We start from the raw sequence: 23,600 nt of genomic DNA, 5'->3' as shown, positions 1-23,600 counted from the left end.
CAGCACTGGCTAATGCATTGTATTGGCTTGATGAAGCAGTGCTGAATGTGTGTGCTTAGCACACACATTCAGCTCTACTTCATCGGGCTAATAGAATGCATTGGCCAATCAGCGCTGGCCAATGCATTCTATTAGCGTGAACTGAGTTTGCACAGGGGTTCTAGTGCACCCTCGGCTCTGCTACATCAGATTGCTACATCTGATGTAGCAGTGCCGAGTGTGCATCAGATGTGTAGTTGAGCAAAACTGACTCAGCACTGCTAAGTCTGCATTCGCATAGGAATGCATTGGCCAGCCTTCGGCCAATCAGCGCTGGCTCTGCCGGAGGAGGCGGAGTCTAAGGTCGGACCTGAATGGAGACTGGTGTGGAGTTATCTTAGACTCCGCCTCCTCCAGCAGAGCCAGCGCTGATTGGTCGAGTTCCGTACTCTGGCCAATCAGCACTGGCCAATGCATTTCTATGGGGAAAAGTTAGCTTGCGAAAATCGCAAACTGACAGGGATTTCCATGAAATAAAGTGACTTTTATGCCCCCAGACATGCTTCCCCTGCTGTCCCAGTGTCATTCCAGGGTGTTGGTATCATTTCCTGGGGTGTCATAGTGGACTTGGTGACCCTCCAGACACGAATTTGGGTTTCCCCCTTAACGAGTTTATGTTCCCCATAGACTATAATGGGGTTCGAAACCCATTCGAACACTCGAACAGTGAGCGGCTGTTCGAATCGAATTTCGAACCTCGAACATTTTAGTGTTCGCTCATCTCTAGTAGTGGTGAGTTTGTTTAAATGGCTTCATTTTTAGCACCTGTAAACTTAATAAAAGGACATGAACAACCCCTATCAATAATATCAGAACATAGCAATAAATAAACACCTACAAACTACACAGTGGCTTTTCCACACACACACACTCCTTACAGGACTATTGTATGCTCAAGAAAGCTCTATTATTTTTTCCTTGAAATAACTTTTGTTTTATTGTTCTCAATGTCAGACAAATAAGAGACACAAATGCGACATAATCCTCAAACCCTGGATGACTGTTTTTATGTTTGATGATTATACATTCGGCCTGGTATTACAAGATTTTCTGAAAATGGTATACATAGAACCCATAAAGTAATTTTTAAAATGAAAGCTGAACTGTAATTGTATGCTATCGGTAACAAAACCACTTTTACTCTTAAGACATTTCTGATACTATAGGGTTATAAAGACTGAGAGGGCTGAAGCTCTCATCTGTGAAAATGCATTTATTTAGTTCTGTTATCTCTTTCATAGGCTAACTTGGCGCTACAAGGAGCCAAACTTGCTGTTGCCCAAGCAGAACTGAATAAAGCACAGAACCAACTTGATGCCAAGCAGAAAGAACTGGATGATGTGCAAGCCATGTATGATGCAGCAATGAGGGAGAAACAAATGCTACTAGATGATGCAGAAGCGTGCAGGAGGAAGATGGTCAATGCTACGGCACTGATTGAGGGGCTCGGAGGGGAAAAAGTAAGAAACATATGCTTGTATCCTTTATTACTTTTATATCTTTTGTTCCTTCCTACTACCACTTTTCATCTGGGTTCCTAAGTATATGATTGAATAATAGAGTAATTTTTAGTACACAAAGGTGGTGAAAAAAAGGATAAAGTTTATAAAAAGAAAGGGAAAGAGACAAAATAGAGGGAACAGGGACAGCCAACCTTAGCTCTATGGGTAGGTTGCAAAAATTAAAGCCAAATCCTACTCCACTGAAATCAGAACAAAGTAAAATATTGCAGACAGTACAGTGGTCTGGAAATCAATGATACATCAATATATCTACATTGCAATTTGTATCTATAAAAATTAAGATTTGAGAATCTTAAGAGTATTTTCAGGAGTTCCCAGTGCACTAGGTAGTCAACCTATCAAGAAGGACTACTTGAGAAATTCGATGAAACATAAGCTGAGCAGAACGAGATGTCACATTGATGGTGCATAATTTTCATTTTGTTCCTGTTTGGTGAAAAGTTTAGGGCAATGTTTTACCACTGTTACTTTCTCCTTGTGGACAGCATTGATATCTAAGGATATTACCAAGAAGCCATTATGTGTTTGTAAACTATCCTAATAATTTTTGAATGTAGCTATTGGCCACCATGAAAACAGTGCTGCAGTGGACCATTTGTAATGGTAAAGAATAACCATTAGTTTTAGAATGGAGACTTGGATCCTATCCTGGGGCCACAAGTGGGCTGTTATGCAGTCCACAGGGCACTATTTGGATCCAAGGCAACCCATTTAAGCAGGGCATCCAACACTTATTTGTAAAACATTAATGAGCGTATAGATATGTAACAAATATCAGTGATTTAGTTCATGGAATCATCAGAGGAATGAGTTTATTCACAAGACTAAAACCTGTAGAGCCCATAAAGCTGGGTTCACATGGGGATTTTTGGACCGGATTTTCACGCGGAATCCGCCTCAGAATCCGGTCCAAGAAAACGCCTCTCATTCACTTCAATGGGAGCCATACAGTTCCTTTTTCCGCTAGCGGTTTTGTGCCGCTCGCGTAAAAAAGAAGCGATCTGCCCTTTCTTGACACAGATCTCTTGCTGTATAGTGGCTTACTACCTTTTTTTAAAAAAAAAATAATTTCTTCTACTTCTCCCTTGTACCTAGATACGATGGACAGAAAGCAGTAAAAACTTCCAAAATCAAATCATTCGACTTGTAGGAGATGTTCTTTTGGCCACCGGTTTCCTCTCCTATAGTGGTCCATTTAACCAGGAATATCGGACTCTTCTGCTTCAGTTATGGAAGAAGGAAATGAACCACAATAGAATCCCATACAGTGATGTAAGCACCCTATCTACATGACTGTGCTTCCTCATTGGTTATGTTAATTGTTTTAATAGTTAAGTTGAGTATTTCATACAGAAGGGCTATCTGTACATGCTAGTAAGCCAATATGTCTTGGAGACTGAATTTTTTAAATGTAGATCTTTAACATTATCAGGAAAGCTGGGTATCAAAAACTGTCTATCTACAAATGAAAAACTTTTCGTACATGTGTGCAGACCATATGCCTGTGGAGAAAATGGAAAAAGAGACTACTGGAAACAACTGTCTCTAATGTCACCAAGTCTGTTTTCTGCAATATGGACTAATATGTATAATTCATGTTGCAATTTACTTGGTCTGTGTAGGAAAGTAGTGGTGTGAATTGCAGCATGTACTACTATGGGTCCTTGTGCAGTCCATTGTTCATGTGAGCAGCACACAAATCAAAAATATAGCCTACCTGGCACTTGCCAATAATTGTATTGTGCTAGGATTCTTGAAATTCTTTGGTTACCTCTAGGTTATTCCTCTTATAACCTATCTTAGCCCTGCTTCCCACTACTGAAATAGTAATTCATCATCTTAAACTCTTCAATTTAGTTTTAAGATATCAAACCAGTAGTCAAGGGAACAGTAATCTAGCACTGGGGCTATATTTGCTGGATTTAATGCATTTACAATTCTATTGACATTTATGGCACAGAGGTTCCCTTTATAGACTCAGCTGATAGTTATGCTCCGTGGGTGAGTCAGGAAAACAACTGTGCGGAGACTCTTAACTTGTACTTGCATATCCTCCACTTCTTATGAGCCTTTTGGTAGCTAGATTAGCTCTGACAAATGATGGAGTGAAACAGAAGCTGCCACATACCGTCAACATGAGTCATGTCTTGGGCTAGGTCATTTTAGGTAAAATCGCAAACGATATTATTAGAATATATTTTTGGAGACTCAGTCCTGCAAAGTTATTATCAAGCCGAGTTTTTCAATTTTCTAATGAAATATGTATCTGCTATCACTAATCTAAGTGTTCCAGTTTATCAGATTATTTACATAAGTTTGTATTAAAATGTAATGTTAATCTTTAGGATGTTTTTCAATGTGATCATGAAAGATTGAAAGAACTGACCTATGTATGCTGTAGAAAACTATTTCCGTTTCACTTTCCCTGTCATCTATTATAATGGTCTCCAGTAATCTTCTATAAGATTTGTGTGTCGTATTGTAACCTATAATACCCTTTACGGATATATCGATAACCATGTAGCTAGGCATTCCTTTAGGACAGACATTCAGATCACCAGTCTGTATCTAAATGTCCTCACCCATGCTGACAACGTCTATACAAATAAATGGCAACAATAAGACCTTACGAGACCACAACTGAATACAGTTTGTATACAGTAAGAGAATGGAGTATCCTCAGTTCCACATCTGTGCCTATTGTGAGAGAGTGACGGGTGTGCTCTGAGAAGACAGGTATGTCCCAGCCAGGCAGCTAAAGGGTGTTTGGTAAAAACTTACACCAGGGAGGTCAGCTGACTAATCAGGCCCTAATAACAGTCTGTGTGTGAAGACTAGCAGGGTGGCACCAAATCAGGTACTGTGCCACCCGTTGTTATTGCCAAGGTGGGAGACTGGTAGCCAGTCTCCTGTATAGTCAGGGAAAAGTTTCCTTACGTTTAAGTTAGTCTCTCAGCCGAGAAGGGTTTTGTTTTGTTTATCCTGTGGCTTTGCAAAAGCAGTGTATGCGTTACATGCGAATAAAGCCTGAACCTGTGTGCAATCCAGCGTGGAGTGACTGGAGAAACATCCAGCGCTATCGAATGAAGGAGGAGGTGGATTACTAGAGGATCCCGAAGATTCCAGTGATCATTGGGAGTTAGAATCCTCCTCTGTTAGTTTTCTTGGAACTGCTAATTTAGTCATGTCAGTAATATAAAGGGTACCAATTTTATAATAGAGAGTGGTCTAGAATTGTGGGGTTTTTTTTTCTTGTTTATTTTTTTCTTTTTTTAAGTAAATTTTTTTGTGTTTTTTCATCTCCCTCGTAGGGAATAGGAATATAGTCCCGGTAAAATTCACTAGGGGGAGGTATAAGAGGTGTAGGCCTAAGGTTATCCACTGAGTTTGCAGAACCGCCAAACAGTGCTGCCAGGAGGAGTAACAGGAGGTTTGCACATAAAGAGAAGACGAGGTTTGCCAACTGAAGGTGGATATCAGTAGTTGAAGTTCCAATATTGATCACAAGACCAGGGATCCTGTGTTCCTTATTTAAAGGGAGTGATATTTGTGCTTGCACCTTGCAGTCACGTACATCCCTAAGGTCCTATTTTCCCTCAAATCAGCAGCAGAATCTGCTTTGCTTCTTCTTCCCATTGAATGTAAGAGATTGAAACAGGACTTTGAAGAAATAAATACCTTGTTCAGGCTTGCCACAGATTCAGTGGATGATTCAGCTGCAGAATACGTAGCTTGAGACTCCTGCTGATAAGGCCCCTAGTGAATGGAAAATTAAAGGGATTCTATCATTAGAATCCCTTTTTCAGGTAATATCACGTCAGAATGGCAATAAGAAAGGCTATTCATCCCCTACCTTTATATTTCTGCTCTGCACCGCCATTCCGTTGATATACCATTTTTTCCCAGTATGAAAATGAGTCTCCAGACAGCAAAGGGGGCGTTCTTTGTGCTGCCTGAAGACTCTCCAGCGACGCATCAATCCTCTACAGCTGCGCCTCTCCGCCACATCCTTCGTGTAGTCTTCTTCCAGTGAGCCTACATTCGGAATCTGAATTCTGTGCATGTGCAGTCGGGCTTGGGGCAGAGCCGACTGTAAATTTCTGTTAGGCCATTTTACTATGACCGCTTACAAGAGTGTACTGTGCCTGTAAGATGGCAGAGCCGACTGCGTGTGTGCAGAATTTAGATTCCGAACAAAGGCTCGCTGGAAGAAGACCACACGAAGAGGCGTGGCTGTAAAAGATGGAGGCGTCACTGGATAATCTTCAGGTAGCACAGGGGGAACGCCTCCTTTTCTGTCTGGAGACTCATTTGCATACCAGGAAAAAACTGTATATCAACGGAACAGTGGCGTGGAGCAGAAATACAATGGTAGGGGACGAATAGCCTTTCTTAAGGCTATTCCAACGTGATATTACCTGAAAAGGGATTATAATGATAGAATCCCTTTAAGAAGAATTTGAAATCAGCAGTCACACATATATCACTTATATCACTTATGCTGTGGATAGTTGATACATTGAGATTATGGGAGAACACCTTTACGAAAATGTGGAAAGAACATGAGGGAGGGGTATGTGGGAGGGGCAGTGATTTTTTTTAAAATTTATTTTTTTAAACTTAATTAGATATATATGTATTTCTTTCTGCAGCAAAGAATCAGGCCATTTGTTGGGGAAGTCTATGAAAAAGCTAAGGTCATAAAGGACTCTGGAGCATATTGTCATGATGCAGAGACCTGCTTCTAATTTTATAAAAGACCAGTTTTCCATTTTATACTTTTAAACCCGTTGCTGTCTTAAGTATCAATTTGCATTGTATTAGGTCAGTTATGGTGCATTCTTGAGCACTGTTATAAAAATCCATTTCCTTATCCCTATATCCCTACTGTAGCATATGTCAATAGCTTTCAAAGTTTATGGTACCTGTGTGTGCTGCAGTTCATTCTCTTGCTCGGGAAGTGTCTGTTCTGCTTTGCTCTTTCTCTTATGACAGTTGAATAAATAAATCAAAATGTCTATTTTGTATCAAATGTATCAAATGGATTCTTCTGAATTCTCCAACAAGCATAAACATCGCCAGCCTTCCCTTGTTGTCATTTCAGATCAGGGGAAAGTGATTGAAAGTGTCAGGCCTTCGTTGTCACTTTTTGTTTTGTCTAAGAGCAGGACATTTTAATTAATTTTCTCTGTCAGTTCTATATTTCTTGGTTGCAAAAGCATAGAGTAGCTGTCATGGTTCAAAGACTCAAATAAATGACATTTGAGGTTTATGGACCAAAAAAATGACATTGTAATGGAAAAGTTCTGACTTGTAAGATTGAGTTCTTGTTGAAGTATTTTAGTCCACTACCTTTCAAAGTGCCATAAAGCTGTCAGGCCTTTAGTGGCACCTTAAAAAATAAAGCAACAGCAGCAAGCATATCACTTTTTACACCTGCTTTAACAGAGGTGATCGATATGACTGCAATATGTCATTGCGCATATGCCCACCCTATACCTCGACTCAAAGCAGACAAGATTTGTTATTTAACCTTTTAGCCTCCCAACTACTTGTCAGGGTATGAAAATCCTTATTTGCCCTCTCTCGATATCTATCTAAAAATACTTCTGCTAGGCAAACACAAAACAATTTTTCGCATGATACAACAAGAGAATGGTTATTGTGCACAATAATCCATATGTTACAAGGAATAAAGAAACTGTGGAAATTATTCAAGTCTATTGCATTTTAAATATCTTACTGAAAAAATGTGGAAGATTCAGCGGTGTTTATGTCTGTCTAGGGTGTCACTGAGTGTAGATGGTATGGGGGGAGGGGGGGGCTTGGTGAAGCCTCTATCCTGGCTCCTGAACCATTACAATAGTCTGCAGTAATTTCGTCAATGGTTTATTCTTTATTCCCACTATAATAATTATATCAATTGTATTTTATCTTTGAAAAAGTGACAATTTAGTATATACAGTAATACCTAAATGTAATGGCCAGTGGTTGGAGATAGCCGGGACCCTGCAGCACCATGATAGCGATCGGGGAAGGTCTGGTTCCCCAACCATTAAACAGCTCAGGTAGCCAAGATTTTCACTTATCCCTGCTGCCATTAACGGTAAGACGATATGTGATATATGCAAATGATGTCACGCCCCTTTTTAATAGAAACCTGCCCAGGGGAATTAAGTAAAAATAACAACATTGAGGAACATTATACGGTGTGGGGCTCCTTCACTATTTACATCAATGCCATCTGTTTTATAGTAGCCGTGCAATCTATTACCTGCTGTAATTACATTGCACACAATAAAACAGATAATGTGTAATATAAATAGCCAAGGGGTCAGGGCTCTCGCAAAAGCAACACAGCACCTTCAAACAGCTGATCTGCAAGAGGCCTGCGTGTTGGACCCAACAATGATCTGTTAGACTGTTAGGACCACACAGATCAGCTATTTCCCAGAACTCACAGCATTGTTTACATGCCGGGCACTGTGATACTCACTCACCTTATTCTTGATAACTGCAATTATGGGTACTATAGTGGAAGTGGACCCAGTCAAAGCTTGCATTGGGGGACCACAAGACTTTAGTTACACCACTGCTAATGACAATAATTGGTCTGTTCTTAAATGATCTCAGAGTAAACATTAATAAATATGCTAATTTGAAGTTTTTGTTTTTCTAGGATCTGAACCTAATTTCTATGCTTGTGGACAATGCTACAATTGGAGAATGGAATCTTCAAGGACTTCCCAGTGATGACCTCTCTATTCAGAATGGTATCATTGTTACTAAAGCATCTCGCTTCCCCCTTCTTATAGACCCACAAGGTCAGGGTAAAATCTGGATTAAAAATAAAGAAAAGAACAATGAGTTACAGGTAAAATTAGCCAGACTACCTCTTTTTCTTTCTACTTTAGATTTTTTTTTTTTTTTACTAGAAACATAATATTTTGGCACAGTCTTCTTCCCATTGTCTCATATTCTGTGTTGAATGGTAAATGTCATACTTTGACACAGTAACAAGGATTGCCTAATCATTTGCCATTTATAGCACTACAGTTCTCTTCTGTGTTATGGGGACGAAAGGGCCCCCTCAAACACAAGGCTATAAATGCAACTGCCTCTATGGTTATACTCCGGCCTACATAGTATATTCATCTCATTGTTTCAGTAATGAAGGCCTCAATGGTTAAGGCACTCCTTTTAATGTGCATCCTATTATATTTTAGTTTGATCCATATCGTAAGTGGCTTTATGATGATAATAACCACCCTTTTCTATTTCCTGTGTGTCTCCGTTTCACTTAACAAAGATGTGCCTGCAGCTTGGTAATTAACACTGAATTCTGATGGCCCATATGTTGTTAATAAATCTATTGGGAAGCTATAAACATGAAATCCCAATTATAATTTTATTTATCTTATTCTTTGTTACAGAACATAAAACCCAGCCACATGCTGTAAAGTATTAGGTATAGTCTTGAATATCAGATTAGACTCAGCAACCACTATTGTATTTTTTTTAAACTCTGTTTTTACTACTGTTGTTTTTATGGATATAAAATACATGATTTTTCTTTTTGTTTATTTTACCTAGCACGTTAAGTTTTGTATTAATATAACTATTTAGGATAACTACAGGAGGAAAATATGCGAGGGCACTAACCTAAGGAAAAAGAGAGATAAAAAGGAACGAAAAAGCAGGATCGGAGTGGAGGAAATCTTAAATAACACAAGCTATATTAAAGAAGTGTCCTTGCATATAAAAGTCTAAATACCAAAATAGTATATAAACAAGTAAAAAAAATATTAACAAAGCAGTTTCTAATTCAGTAACCAGTGCATCCTTTATTCAGGGGTGGGGTCTGCATAACATGAGGGGCCTCCCTCTTTCTACCACCAAAACTTCATATAAACAGCCCTATTTACAGAAGTTCCTGCCCCCTAGCCTTGAGATGGATCACCATAGTCAGGTCACTGAGAATGGAGACATCAGCTTCTTTTTATGAGGCAGTGTAGCATTGTAAAGGGAAGTGGTTGTGTGGACCCACTGTGCCACCAACCGGAGGGATACTGAGAAAAATGGCTGCTGACCAGGGATCATAGAGACTCTGGTATGAGGCAGCAGAGAGTACTGGCAGAGGGTTAGTCCGGAACAGAACTGTCCAGATCAGACCTCCAAAGCAGGTACTGTGCCACCCATTTTTGCCAAGGTGGGAGACTGGTAGCCAGTCTCCTGTATAGTCAGGGAAAAGTTTCCTTACGTTTAAGTTAGTTTCTCAGCCGAGAAGGGTTTTGTTTTGTTTATCCTGTGGCTTTGCAAAAGCAGTGTATGCGCTACATGTGAATAAAGCCTGAACTTGTGTGCAATCCAGTATCTGTGTCCCTGTTTCCTGCACTGCTACAAGCATCTACCTGAGCGATTCCCCACACCTTAAACAGGGCTGTAACCTCATAAGTGTCTGCTTTGTTCCCTATGATTGAACCACTTCTCTACCTATAAATTTCTCCCTTTTACATTGGGAAATAATGGAAATATCTAATATATCTAATTTGATCTAATTGACTTTAGTAGTTACTGCAGTTTTACACTGTTCTATTGCCAATAACAACTTCTTGGAGTCTGGTTGGAGCTCCCCAGTGGTAGGTGGAGTATCAGACATAGAGTTACCTTCTCAGTGTAGATCTCTGAAGACACTCCTATGTGTCTACCACGTCATTGTTTACTGCCCATGGAGTGGGGGAAAGGTGGAATATCTTGAAGCTGGGCAAATATACCTCACGAACTGTCAATAAATGAGCAATGTATGTCACCCCTCGAACTTGGCCAATATCAAAGGTAGCTTTCTGACATTAAACAAGCCTTTGAACAACTAGTGCAATTCAAACAAGGTCACTGTTGCAGTGCAGGATCAATGAGCAGAGGTCATTGGTGGAGGTGGGCACAGTGGATCTGCACCATAACAAGCAATATAGTCTTTGCTCCCTATGCATATCAGTTAGCACTAGGTACCCCACTACCAGATTTTCCAGTTGTTCTCTCCCGGACCACTTTTGGCAGATACTAACCAAAATGTATATAATTTTGTTATGCTTTAACAAAAAAAAAAAAAAAAAAATTTTTTTGTTTTGCAGTATTCTGATATTTATGACTTGCTATATTTCTATGTTTCCTATTTCTGGGCAAGTTGTACTTTTTATTTATACCATTTTTGAAATTGCCTGACTTTTTGATCATTTTTTAATAAAAAGGCAAGATGGGGGAAAAAAATTTGGCCAGATCAATTCTTTTTTCCTTACAGCTACAGCCGTATGAAATAAATATGTTATATGTTTACTGTTTGGGCGTTTTCAGATGCTGAGGTTCATAATCTTTTTATGCTTTACTTTATTATTTCCAATCTAGGGAAAGGGGGCTAATTTGAAATTTTATATTTTTTAATATTTATATTTTTAAGACTTTTTATTTTTCACTTTTATTTTCAAACCCTCTAGTTTACTTCATTCCTAGGGGATCTGATCACCAGTACAAAGTACTACAATATTATCTTATTGCAGGATATTGAGAAATGCATGCATTTCTGCCTCATGCAGCCTGCAGTAGAGGTATTGTAAAGACAGGCCTGGGAGCCTTCAATAGGAGACAAACTGTCACCCCCAAATCTCGCTTCAGGAAGACAGCAATGAGACGGTGCTCTTGTACTTTGTGTGATCAGATGTCACATTTGGAGGGTTAATTAACCATCTGCAGTTTTATATACCACTTGAAAGCCAACAGTGTCCTGAATTCAGCGCACTGTTGGCTTTCCCAGTATGTTCCCCGGTGGTGGAGATATCAGTCCCAAAATTAACTGCAGCGATATTTCCCCCACTGGGACTCAAACCGGGAAAGCTGACAGTGTGCCGAATTCAGCTTTTTTGAGGATAAATAAAAGCAAGTGGTTTGAAGGGATATGCAAAATGCTTTCTGATTTTTCCATTTGTTCTTTAATCACAGGTGACATCCCTTAATCACAAATATTTTAGAACCCACTTGGAGGATAGTCTGTCTCTAGGAAGACCACTCATGATAGAAGACGTAGGAGAAGAACTTGACCCAGCACTTGACAATGTTCTAGAGAAAAACTTCATTAAATCTGGATCTACTTTTAAAGTAAGATACTCTTTAGGTCTGTGCATTCATAACGAACAGGTTACTGATGTAAGAATGCAAATAAGCCTACATTCACACAAATTAGATGCAAAATTTCCACCTGGAGTCCTGTTTTCATGGATCCCTTATACATTACAGTGTATAGAGGGATATGTGAAAATGGACATAAATAGAACATGTCCTATATTTTGACGGTCCATGATAATGGACCGTCAAAATATCGAGCAAGAAACTAACTCCAATTCACAGATTTTGAAATTAATGCGGCTGTATGACAGCTGTTAAAAAATGACAGAAGATGATGAGGATAAAATTCCAGCAATCCAGCTCTTCATAAAACTTAACTTTTAATATATATTAGATGAAAACATAAAAAATGAGGTGGGCAACATGTCCAAAACCTCACATAAGTGCATGTAATGTCCAGAGAAACTGACGCGTTTCGAACACGAAGTGTTCTTAGTCGTAGCCTACATCTAAGAACACTTCGTGTTCGAAACGCGTCAGTTTCTCTGGACATTACATGCACTTATGTGAGGTTTTGGACATGTTGCCCACCTCATTTTTTATGTTTTCATCTAATATATATTAAAAGTTAAGTTTTATGAAGAGCTGGATTGCTGGAATTTTATCCTCCTCATCTTCTATAAGCAAATCTCCTGAGATGAAGGAATTACATTCCGAAGCACTCCAGTCTCTCTGGTTGTCATGAGTTTACAAATGAACTTTTTTTTATACCATGTGTTCTTTAGAGGGCTGTGATTTTTCCCTTTTTCCCTCCCCCTGTACAGTTGGCACGTTAAAAAATGACCTCTCTCTACATGCTGAGTGAGATGGTTAACCCTGAGCACTTACATTTTCTTGGTTTTTGTAGGTAAAAGTTGGTGATAAGGAAGTTGATGTTATGAAGGGATTCACTCTGTATATAACAACTAAGCTGGCCAACCCGGCTTATACTCCTGAAATCAGTGCGAAGACAGCAGTCATTGATTTTACTGTGACTATGAAAGGTTTGGAAGACCAGCTTCTTGGGCGTGTAATCCTGACTGAAAAGCAGGTATGTAAACTGTTATTTCTGCCAGAAGTATATTTTATGCAGTGATTTGGAATATTCATTCTCATCAAGTTCCTAATGTGTAAATGTCTGATACCTTTCACTAAGTCTTATCAACTTTTCATTAAAAAAAAACAAAAAACATTTCATGGGCAATATTATGTGGAGAGCCTACTACCAATAGGGTAGTTGGTCCTGAAGAGCACACTAGAGGAGACATCTCATAAGGTGAATCTTGTAAAGACAGTTTGCTGGAGTTTTTTTTGTTGCCCTAATTTACAAAAAAAATATCAAATGCCACCCACTGTTTAAGAAATGTGTTTTTTTTTTGTTTTTTTTTTAATGTTTTTTTCTGTGAATGTTAGTCCTCTTTCTATGCCATGCTCTGCTGGAGTGAGATTGGAACAATTTTTTGTCTTTCTTTATGTACTACAGTATTACATTGTCATTTATAAAATCCCTACTGCTAACTATTAGATCTCTCCTAGCTCCACCCTACTGGTTAGGCCCCTTGCTGACGACCATGTGTATTTTGTGGTCTGCAGAAGCGTCCAGTTTTTTCAGACCATGTGTCATCAGTAAGTCTTCAGCATCAGTGCCATATGTCCTGAAAAACAGACAGTATTGTTCAGTATGACGAAGAAGATAAAAAATGCTTGGCACTCACCCAGATGCGTAAAAAACTTCAAACTTTATTTATCGTAGTCCATAAAAATACAGCAATACGGGAGGAGGCACACTCTGAGCGACAGCCGTTTTGTGCTAGGTTGCACTTTTTCAAGCTCAAGCTTTTTTTTTTTTTTTTTTTTTTTAAATGTAGATTGTGAGCCCCACATAGAGCTCACAATGTACATTTTTCCCTATCATTATGTCTTTTTTGGAATATGGGATGGAAATCCATGCAAACACGGGGAGAACATACAAACTCCTTGCACATGGTTTTATGCCCTTGGTGGGATTTGAACACCAGGACTCCAGCGCTGCAAGGCTGCAGTGCTAACCACTGAGCCACCGTGTGGCCCCCAAGCTCAAGCTTTTTTTTTGAGCTTGAAAAAGTGTAACCTATTTAATACTATACCATTTAATACTTGTGCTTTTTCCTTATCCTCCTCCACCATTACACCCAGATTATTTTTGAGTGTGCCCACATTGTCAGTTTTTATTCTCTTATTATTTATGTAATTACTTTTACTTTCCTTGGCAGTTTTCTCTCAGCCTCAATCTTTGCCTCCTTTATTTGTCTTTTGCACAATTTATTTGTCTCCTTATAGTTTTTTAATGCTGTGTCGCTACTTTCTTGTTTTAGTACTTTAAATACTTCCTTTTTATCCCTCATTGCATTCTGTACCGTTTTAGTTAGCCATATTGGTTTTCTATGATTTCTGGCCCGCTTATTCCCATAGGGTATGTGTTTTCTAGTGCTCTTATTTAGTATATTTTTGAAGATGTCCCATTTAGTTTGTGTTCCTGTCACGTTGAGGACATTGTCCCAGTTTATGCTGCTAAGCTCCTCTCTCAGCTGGTTAAAATTGGCCTTCCTGAAGTTTAGTGTTTTTATACCACCTCTAATGAACATCTTAATGTGTACAAACCCCTATCAGTATTTTTTTTTCCTCCCATAATTTCCACCCATAAGGACTCCACATATTCATTTTCCTCCCAGATGTCCTCACGCAGGAGTGACTTAAGGCCAGATTTTACATATAAGCAAACCCCTCCGCCTTTCTTATTTGTACGCTCCTTTCTAAACATATTGTACCCTTGTATATTTACAGCCCAGTCATAGCTAGAGTCCAGCCATGTCTCACTTATCCCCACCATGTCATAATTTTCTTCCAACATCATCACTTCTAGTTCCTCCATCTTGTTAGTGAGACTTCGGGCATTTGTATGCATACATTTCATAGATTTATCTTCCCTACTCTTCCACTGCCTACTGACTGCTCTAACCCCACCCCCTGCTCCACCCCCAGTTACAGTATTTAGCCCTCTTTCCATTTCTACACTATCTTGCCCTCTACATCTGTTACCCTCCCCCCCAGTACCTAGTTTGAACACTCCTCCAATCGTCTAGCCATTTTCTCCCCCAGAACAGCTGCACCCTCCCCATTGAGATGCAGCCCATCCCTAGCATAGAACCTGTAGCCCACAGCAAAGTCGGCCCAGTTCTCCAGGAACCCAAACCCCTCCTTCCTACACCAACTCTTGAGTCACTTGTTCACCCCCCTAATCTCCCGCTGCCTTTCCTGTGAGGCTCGCGGAACAGGCAGTATTTTTGAGAATACTACCCTGGAGGTCCTTGACTTCAACTTGCTCCCTAAATCCCTGAAATCATTTTTAAGGACCTTCCACCTACCGCTAACTCTGTCGTTTGTGCCAACGTGCACCATGACCACTGGATCAACACCAGCCCCACCCAGTAATCTGTCAACCCAATCCACGATGTGTCGAACTCGAGTGCCAGGAAGGCAACACACCGTACAACAATCCTGGTCTTTGTGACGATTGCCCTATCTGTTCCCCTAATAATTGAATCTCCCACTACCAGCACCTGTCTAGTCTTCTCTGAGCTCCTATCCCCCTTCTTATTGGAGCAGACATTTCCCTGGCTTTCAGAGGAAGTGTCATGCTGCAGCAGTGTTAACCCTGTACTAACATCCCCCTCATCTGCCAATTTAGCAAACTTGTTGGGGTGTGCCCAGGGCCGCCATCAGGAATTTTGGGGCCCCATACAGCCTAAGTGTCTGGGCCCCCCTCGCCATTTTAAAACTACCTTATTTTGCGACATACCAATTCTGTATTACATTTCCCTTTATATAGCAGCATTACAAGGCTTAATCAAATTCTATTTGCAGGTAAAATCTGCTCCGTGTGACAGCGCCTATAGAGAGCCAACACCATTTATAAGAGCCCTCCTAATAAATCCTCAGGGCTTATTCACATTGCATTTTTGGCCTCCCTTGTCGGGATACGTTGGTAACCAGTCAGAATCAGCTGTCAACTTATCCCTGCACGAAGAACTGGCCATTAAAAAAAAAAAGGGGGCCTGCAGTTCTCCGTGCAGGGATAAGTGGGGAGCTGATTGTGAAAGGTTACCAACGTATCCCGGCAAGGGAGGCCAAAAACGCAACGTGAACACTTCTTTAAAGTGAAAGTCCCACCCCCAAACAGGCTGCTATGCTAGTAACATATCAGCCTACATCATTATATATTAACCCCTTAGCGACCCTTGACGTAATTGTACGTCATGGGTCGCATGGGGATGTATGGAGCGAGCTCACACGCTGAGCTCGCTCCATACACGACAGATGCCGGCTGTATAATACAGCCAGGACCTGCCACTAACAGCAGCGGTCGGTGCCTGAGCCGATCGCTGCTGTTAACCCTTTACACACTGCGGTCAAACGTGACCGCAGTGTGTAAACGGCGCCGGCGGCATGGGCGCCGCCATGTTTCGCTGATCGCCGCCCTCCTGAACGTCACAAGAGGGCGGTGATCGGTTGCTATGACAGCCGGAAGCCTATTGAAGGCTTCCAGGCTTGTCTCTGCACTAGATCTATTAGACGATGCCAGAGGCATCGTCTAATAGAAGTGCTGCGATTTTCCTATTCACTGCAATACTGTAGTATTGCAGTGAATAGTATGAGCGATCAGACTCCCTAGGTTTCAAGGTACCTAAGGGGTCTGATCATAAATGTAACAGAAGAAAAAAAAAAGTTTTTAAAAGTATTAAAAAAATAAAAAAAATATAAAAGTTCAAATCACCCCCCTTTCCCTAGATCAGCTATAAAAGTAATTAAAGAACATTAAACATAAACATATTAGGTATCCCTGCGCTCCAAAATGCCTGAACTATTAGAATATTAAAACATTTATCCCGTACTGCGAACGGCGTAGCGGCAAAAAAAATAAAAACAGCCAAAAAGCGTTTTTTTCAACACTTTGCCTCCTATAAAAAATTGAATAAAAAGTGATCAAACCATCGGATCTTTCCCCAAATGGTATCAATAGAAACGTCATCTTGTCCCGCATAAAAAGACACCACAACCAGCTCCATACATGGAAATATGAAAAAGTTACAGGTGTTAGAACATGATGACACAAATTTTTTTTTCTATTTTGCAAAGTTTATCATTTTTTTAAAAGTATCAAAAAATTTCAAATACTAAATAAATTTGGTATCACCGCGTTTGTACTGACACGTAGAACACAGGTAACATGTCATTTGTACCAAACAGTGAATGCTGTAAAAATTAAACCCATAAGAAAATGGCGCAAATGCATTTTTTCTCCAATTGCGCCTCATTCTGAATTTTTTTCCAGCTTCCCAGTACATTGCACAGCATATTGAATGGTGCCATTACAAAGTACAATTTGTCCCGCAAACAATAAGCTATCATGTGACTCTGTGAACTGAAAAATGAAAAAGTTATGGCTCTTGAAATGTGAGGAGGGAAAAACGAAAATGCGAAACCAAAAAATGGCCTGGTCCTTAAGGGGTTAATACAAAGCACACGTACCTTTGGAGGTATTGTGTGCTTTGTAGTTCTCCAGCTAAAAACTTATATATTATATATTCTTGCCCCAGTTCCCTCTCCGCAGTGCCGCACACCCGATGCCCCAACAATCCCCCCCCTTCTAACATCTTTCCATTGTACCCATACCTCCCAACTTTTGAAGAACCAAAAGAGGGAGAAATTGTGCGGCGCGCTTTGTGTGGGCAAATTTAGCCCCACCCACTTTTATGTTGACTCCGCCCATTCTCATTAATTTTTCATGTGCCCGCACACAGTATAATCCTCCTACAGTCACCCGTACATTATATGTACCCCCTCTATCTCTCCCCCAGCTTCACATACACCCTTCATCTGCCCTCAGTTTCATGTCTCCCCCTCCATCTCTGCCCCCAGATTCATGTCCGCCCATCCATTTCTGCCCCCAGTTTCATGTCCCCCCCTCCATCTCTGCCCCCAGATTCATTTCCCCTCCATCTCTGTCCCCAGATTCATGTCCCCTCCATCTCTGCCCCCAGATTCATGTCCCCTCCATCTCTGCCCCCAGATTCATGTCCCCTCCATCTCTGCCCCCAGATTCATGTCCCCTCCATCTCTGCCCCAGATTCATGTCCCCTCCATCTCTGCCCCCAGATTCATGTCCCTCCTTGCTTCAGCCGCGTATGTCTTCAACTCAGATCTGCGTCCTCTGGATGCAGATCTGAGTTGAAATAGGACATACAATGACTGATATGGGCGCCAGTGGGCCGGCACACGGTGGCGGGCCAAAACCGGGCCCCCCCCCATTTTTCAATTTGGCCGGGCCCCTGACGCCAGTACCGGTAGTACTGGCCTATCGGCGGCCCTGGGTGTGCCAGTTCAGGACTAACCTCCCTTGAACTCTTCCCTCTACCCCGCTGCTTTCTAACTGTCACCCAGCTAGCTGCCTCAAGTTCCTGCACCTCCATGCTACCATCCCCCTCTGCACTTGCCCCAGCAAGTTCCTGCTCTGTGAGCAACAAACTCCTTTCCAAGTTATCAATGGATCTCAGTGTTGCAATTTGTTCTTAGTTCTTAGAGGGGTTTGCACTCAACACTCACGGAAACCGTTTTCAAGCTTGCAACAGGTTTGACACACTAGCCTTAGGAACAACATGCTCAGCTTCAGCAATGCATCGCATAGATTGAAGTTTGGACTGGTAGCAACAGAGGTCTGAATGGAACAGTACTGGAAACAGTGCTAGAAACCGTGTTGGCCTGTGGTCTCATGAACCCACCAGATAAAATGATTCTGGGGGCCCAGCCTCCAAAAACCCCCAGGAAATAGACCTTATTACGCTTCAAATTTCCTTATTTTCTTTTTTCACCTTATTAGATCACCTCTGCATGTGTGATGTTTGATTCCAGAGTATTGGCACTAAACTTTACTTTTTGGTTTGTGTATATAATAAGACCCCTAGGCATGCCACTAAACTAAACATTTTCTTCGGTCTGCACACACAATATAACCAAATACTCACAATATCTCTACACAAAGTTCATGACCCCTAGCCACTATGCAAAGGAGAAACATTTGCTACCAACCATGGTTACTAGCTTATATATGTTTTTTATTTATTCTATTGATTTACATGTATTCATTATTTTTATGTTTACTTTAATTCTTATCATGATTTTTAATTTCCTATCAAATTTCATGACATTATGGAGTTTTTATTATATGAATACAGCTGTTTTTTATATATATGACTGTATGTTACTGAATGTGATTTTTTATATTCTTACACTAGATCTGTTGAAGGGGTGGGCTTTGTAGCCCAAAGGCCCCGAAACTCGTTATCTACTCTCAAATTTGTCCTTCAATAAACCGTTGCCGTAATTCAAGTATCGGTTTCAATCATTCCATCCACAAGGGATTGTGCGCCCACCAGGTTTTTTTTAGTGAATCTAGTTCACTTTTTGTTGTATCCACCCTTCAAATTTGTGTGGCTTATGAGACTATGCCTAGGCTTGCTGGAGGATCCTCTGGTACTCCAGTGGCCAGTCTGGCACTCGCTGGAAAACCTACTTTTTATACCAGAGACTTTCTGCCCAACATAACTAAAAGGTGTCAGATCATAGAGCATGAAGATTGTACATTGAGTGGCACCAAATATACTCTATGTCCATGCTATGACTTTGCCACATGTCAATGGCTCATGCAGCCAAAACCTTGGCATGTAATTATAAGGGTGATGAAAAAAATTGTTCTTCATACTTTCAAATTTACACCCATATATCAGATATCCATAGAAACTCTGACCAAAATAAAATCTGAGCAGAAAGTGTTTTCTATGGTTGTATTAGAGTGCGTTGTAATTGAAGATCTTAGAAAATCTGGTTCTCCGACACTTCACAACATTTTACATTTTAGCAAAGCTTTCCACAATTTCTTTGAGTATTTATTCCCAACATTCAATCCATGATGCCTCTGCAGAGCAATAAAGATCTTTCTCTGTAACGGAACAATTGGAAAGGATCAAAGTGTACCATGGTGTTCCATCTGGCCACTTATTTCTTTATTGTAATGTTCAGCGCTTCTGGCAATACAATCCATATTCCCTTTGCCTCAACAATAAGTCCTGTGACGGCTGCTGCTATGGGCATTTTAATAAATGCGCTATTGCATACTGTATTTATTCTAGTTTAGTGCCTATTCTTTATGAGGGTAAACTGTAACATTTAAAATATCACTATATACTTGAAGCAAAAAACAAATCTTTGTTACAGTATATACTGGAGCAGTTCAAGACTCATTTTATTCATTCACTATTTAATACCTTCTAGTTTTATTTATAAAAGTCTCATAACGGTGAGACTTGGGCATCAGCACTGGTTTCACCTGCATTGTGTTGAATGGGGTGTACCACTTAATTAAGAAACTGGTAGGATAAGCAGGAAATTGTATATGCTAAAGATGAACCTTACCATGGTTGTCTTATCTGCACCATTTCTGGTCCTTGTGAAACTTGAAGTGTTGATATCCCATTCATTGTCTTGCGACCACTTCAGCCAATTGTTGGCCTCATCTGTAACATATGCATGAACGGCATGCGATGGCATACAGAATGTCATGCACACTTCCCCATTGAGACCAATGATTGACTCAATGGTAAAGTGACAATGAATGGTACATCATTACTTTGTCTCTGGCAAGGACCAGAAATTACTGTAAGCAGACCGCTGGCGCTGAAAAGGGGGAGTTTAAAATGTGAGTAAGGTTTTTGTTTTTAGTTTACACTCCTGTTTTTTAACAATTTTTTTTAAATTAGTTGGACGATCCCTTTAAGGTCAAATCACATACAACTTTTCCAATTGCCCTAGTCATCTGAATGAAGTTTGCGGCAATCCATGTTTTTACCAGCTAAACAACCTCCTGCAGCTGAAAGAAACTTATTTTCATATACAGAAATTTCGAGCTTAAAGTCTGCCAAATTTTTAAAGTCCAAGCCAGTGAAGTATCCGGTGATACATAGATAAGGGAGGTGTAGTTGAGGCATCTTAGTCCAAGCAGTATTACCATTAACCAAATAAATGTGAAACTGGTTAACAGCATAGACTAGACTGAATTTCTTCAACCTGTAGCTACATCTCAGTTTTTGACTAAAAGTATTTTATATATTATGCTTTATTGATCATTTATATTGGGTTATGATGTTACCGCTTATAAGAATAAGTAGACTATGGGGTTATTGTTATCTAACATGAGCATGTAGTTTGTATGTTCTCCTTGTGTATGTGTGGGTTTCTTCTGGGTACTATAGGGAATGTAGTTTGTGAGACTTGCATGGGACAGTAACTGACGTGTCTATAAAACGCTGCTAAATATGTTGCTGCTTTATAAGTAAGCAAAATAAATAAATTGTATTAATAAGTCACAAATATGTATATAACCTCTGATAATGCCATTTATTATGGAAAGGTTGTAGCTTGCTTACACTGGTGTTAATGAAATTTTATTGGAAAGGTAGATGTATCCGTAACAAACCATACAAATGTTGCTATCTTATGTTAACCTTGGAATACAGATAGAGAGTACACTAAAGAATGTATTGTCCCCTCCCTGGTAGGCACCATTGCTAGATCTCAATGCGAAACCCATGTTTGCCACTTGGTTGAATAATTATCTCAGTAATCAACAATGATGACCGCAGAACATGGAGCAATGGCTGGGATGGAGAACTGGTATTTGGGTACCGTGCAGCTCTACGTATGCCCTTCTCCTCTCCCTAGACACTTTAGTTATTTTGACTAAAGCATGTAAATGTATAGCATGTACATGTGTATACAGTGATATCTAGGCATTGAATATATCACCTTACAATATTTGGAACAAAAATGTGCCAAACCTTTGATATTTTCAACCAAAGACAGGGTATACATAACTGAGTCTGTATTCGTGAGGGTTTGCATACAAGATAGCTAAGGAAAATGTGAAAATTATATATGAAAATTAACTGCTCTGCATGAAATTTGCTGAATTCTGTGTTGTGTTGATAAGCCCACATTTCCTTACATTTGTGTTTTTAGGAGCTAGAAGCTGAGAGGGTCAAACTAATGGAAGAAGTGACTTCAAACAAGAGGAAAATGCAGGAGCTTGAGGACAATCTCTTATTCCGTCTCACCAGCACACAAGGTTCTCTTGTAGAAGATGAGTCTTTAATTGAGGTTCTCAGGATCACAAAAACCACAGCAGAGGAGGTACAGCTTATCTTTCCTATGTTTCACCTCATTACACAAACTATGAGCATAATAAAAATATGTCAAGATCTTTTGTAATAAGCAATGATAATCTCTCTCTCTCTCTCTCTCTCTACACATATATTGTGGCATTGTGAAGGTACACTGAAGGTACTGAAAAATGTGTATTTCAATGTGGGAAAGCAGGGTGGAAGAGAAAAGTCTCTAGAAAGTTGGGCATCTTATTTAATTTGCAGATAATTGAGTTGTTAATTAAGTTAATTAGCCATGTGGAAGGGCTCTACAAGAAAGGCATAATCCTTCCCATAATGCTCCTTGTCTGGGAAATAGAGGCCTGTGAGAGCAAGAACCATGTGAGCTGGTGAGAACCTGTAGGTTGGTGGAGATACTGGATAGTAGACCCAGGGTCTCATACTAAGGGACATGGACTGTATAGTTGATAGCCAGAAGCCTGAGGATTTATTCTGTAAGTATACTTTGCCTTGTGTAAGGAATGGCATAGTTTGTGAGTGCCATTTAACAGTAAATATATTTCCACATGTAATTTTGCAAAGCTTAAAATAAAGAATGGTCTACTGCATTGTCACAAATCTACATCCTGTGGAATTGTGAATCAACAAACCTAATATTTGTAACATGAAGCCTATAGCTTTTTGTTTTTAGCCAATATCTTTTCAAGTCTCTACAGCCCAGTTGTCATATTTGTGTAAACTATTAGTAAATACAGAACCCATAGGCTTATTGCATTTCTTTAGTTTATAGATAATGTGGCACCTCTCTAGGGTCAAACTATATTTTCCAGTCTTAAATATTATACAGTTATATGCAGCATTTTTCTTGTCTTATTGGCATATTTCAGTGCATGCTTTATTAAAGAGGGATTCTTCCCTAGAAGCATTTTTGGAGCACCATGCTGCCGCACATGGCCTATGGCTCTGTATTGCTGTGTGCAGAAACCTTCAAATACATTTATTTGAAATGAAAATATACATTTTGGTATTTTATTCCAAAATATTAGTTTGCAAAAAACTATGCAACTTATTTTGACTAATATAAGATACAAAGTGGTTCTAGGTTTGTAAATGTCTGAGAATAAATTCATATGTATGAATAATAAATGTGCTGCGGGTTTTGGTTTTTCAAGGTCAGTGAGAAGCTGACGATTGCAGCAGAAACAGAGTTGAAGATTAATACAGCTCGTGAGGAGTATCGGCCTGTAGCAACGCGTGGCAGCATCCTCTACTTCCTCATAGTGGAAATGAGTCTGGTGAATGTAATGTATCAGACATCACTCCGACAGTTTCTAGGAATCTTCGACTTGTCCATGGAAAGATCTGTGAAATCTCAGCTGACCGCCAAAAGAATCGCAAACATCATTGAGTACCTTACTTTTGAGGTGTTTAAGTATACTGCCCGAGGCCTGTATGAAAACCATAAATTTCTGTTCACCTTGCTCATGGCATTAAAGATAGACCTGCAAGCAAAGAAAATCTCTCATAATGAATTCCAGACTTTTATTAAAGGTACAATATGAATATGTTCTCTGCCCGTGCTTGCTGCGGGGGTTTATAATATATTACTCAACAGCTAATCCCAAAGCAG

General features: G+C 39.9%; 1 protein-coding gene across 1 annotated transcript in view; it reads left to right on the top strand.

The window, feature by feature from the left end:
- Positions 1 to 23,600, top strand: part of LOC142200556 (dynein axonemal heavy chain 5-like) — a 384,102-nt gene that overhangs the window by 300,107 nt on the left and 60,395 nt on the right. The window contains exons 60-66 of the mRNA XM_075270991.1: positions 1,281 to 1,499; positions 2,658 to 2,834; positions 8,242 to 8,436; positions 11,556 to 11,711; positions 12,586 to 12,768; positions 21,828 to 21,998; positions 23,143 to 23,521. Coding sequence (XP_075127092.1) covers positions 1,281 to 1,499; positions 2,658 to 2,834; positions 8,242 to 8,436; positions 11,556 to 11,711; positions 12,586 to 12,768; positions 21,828 to 21,998; positions 23,143 to 23,521 — 1,480 coding nt within the window. The remainder of the gene's footprint in view (positions 1 to 1,280; positions 1,500 to 2,657; positions 2,835 to 8,241; positions 8,437 to 11,555; positions 11,712 to 12,585; positions 12,769 to 21,827; positions 21,999 to 23,142; positions 23,522 to 23,600) is intronic.

The sequence above is a fragment of the Leptodactylus fuscus genome, chromosome 4 (assembly GCF_031893055.1).
Source record: "Leptodactylus fuscus isolate aLepFus1 chromosome 4, aLepFus1.hap2, whole genome shotgun sequence".
In the NCBI taxonomy this organism is placed as follows: domain Eukaryota; kingdom Metazoa; phylum Chordata; class Amphibia; order Anura; family Leptodactylidae; genus Leptodactylus; species Leptodactylus fuscus.
The sequence above is the reverse complement of the archived record's forward strand: the minus strand, read 5'-3'. Positions and strand labels throughout refer to the sequence as shown.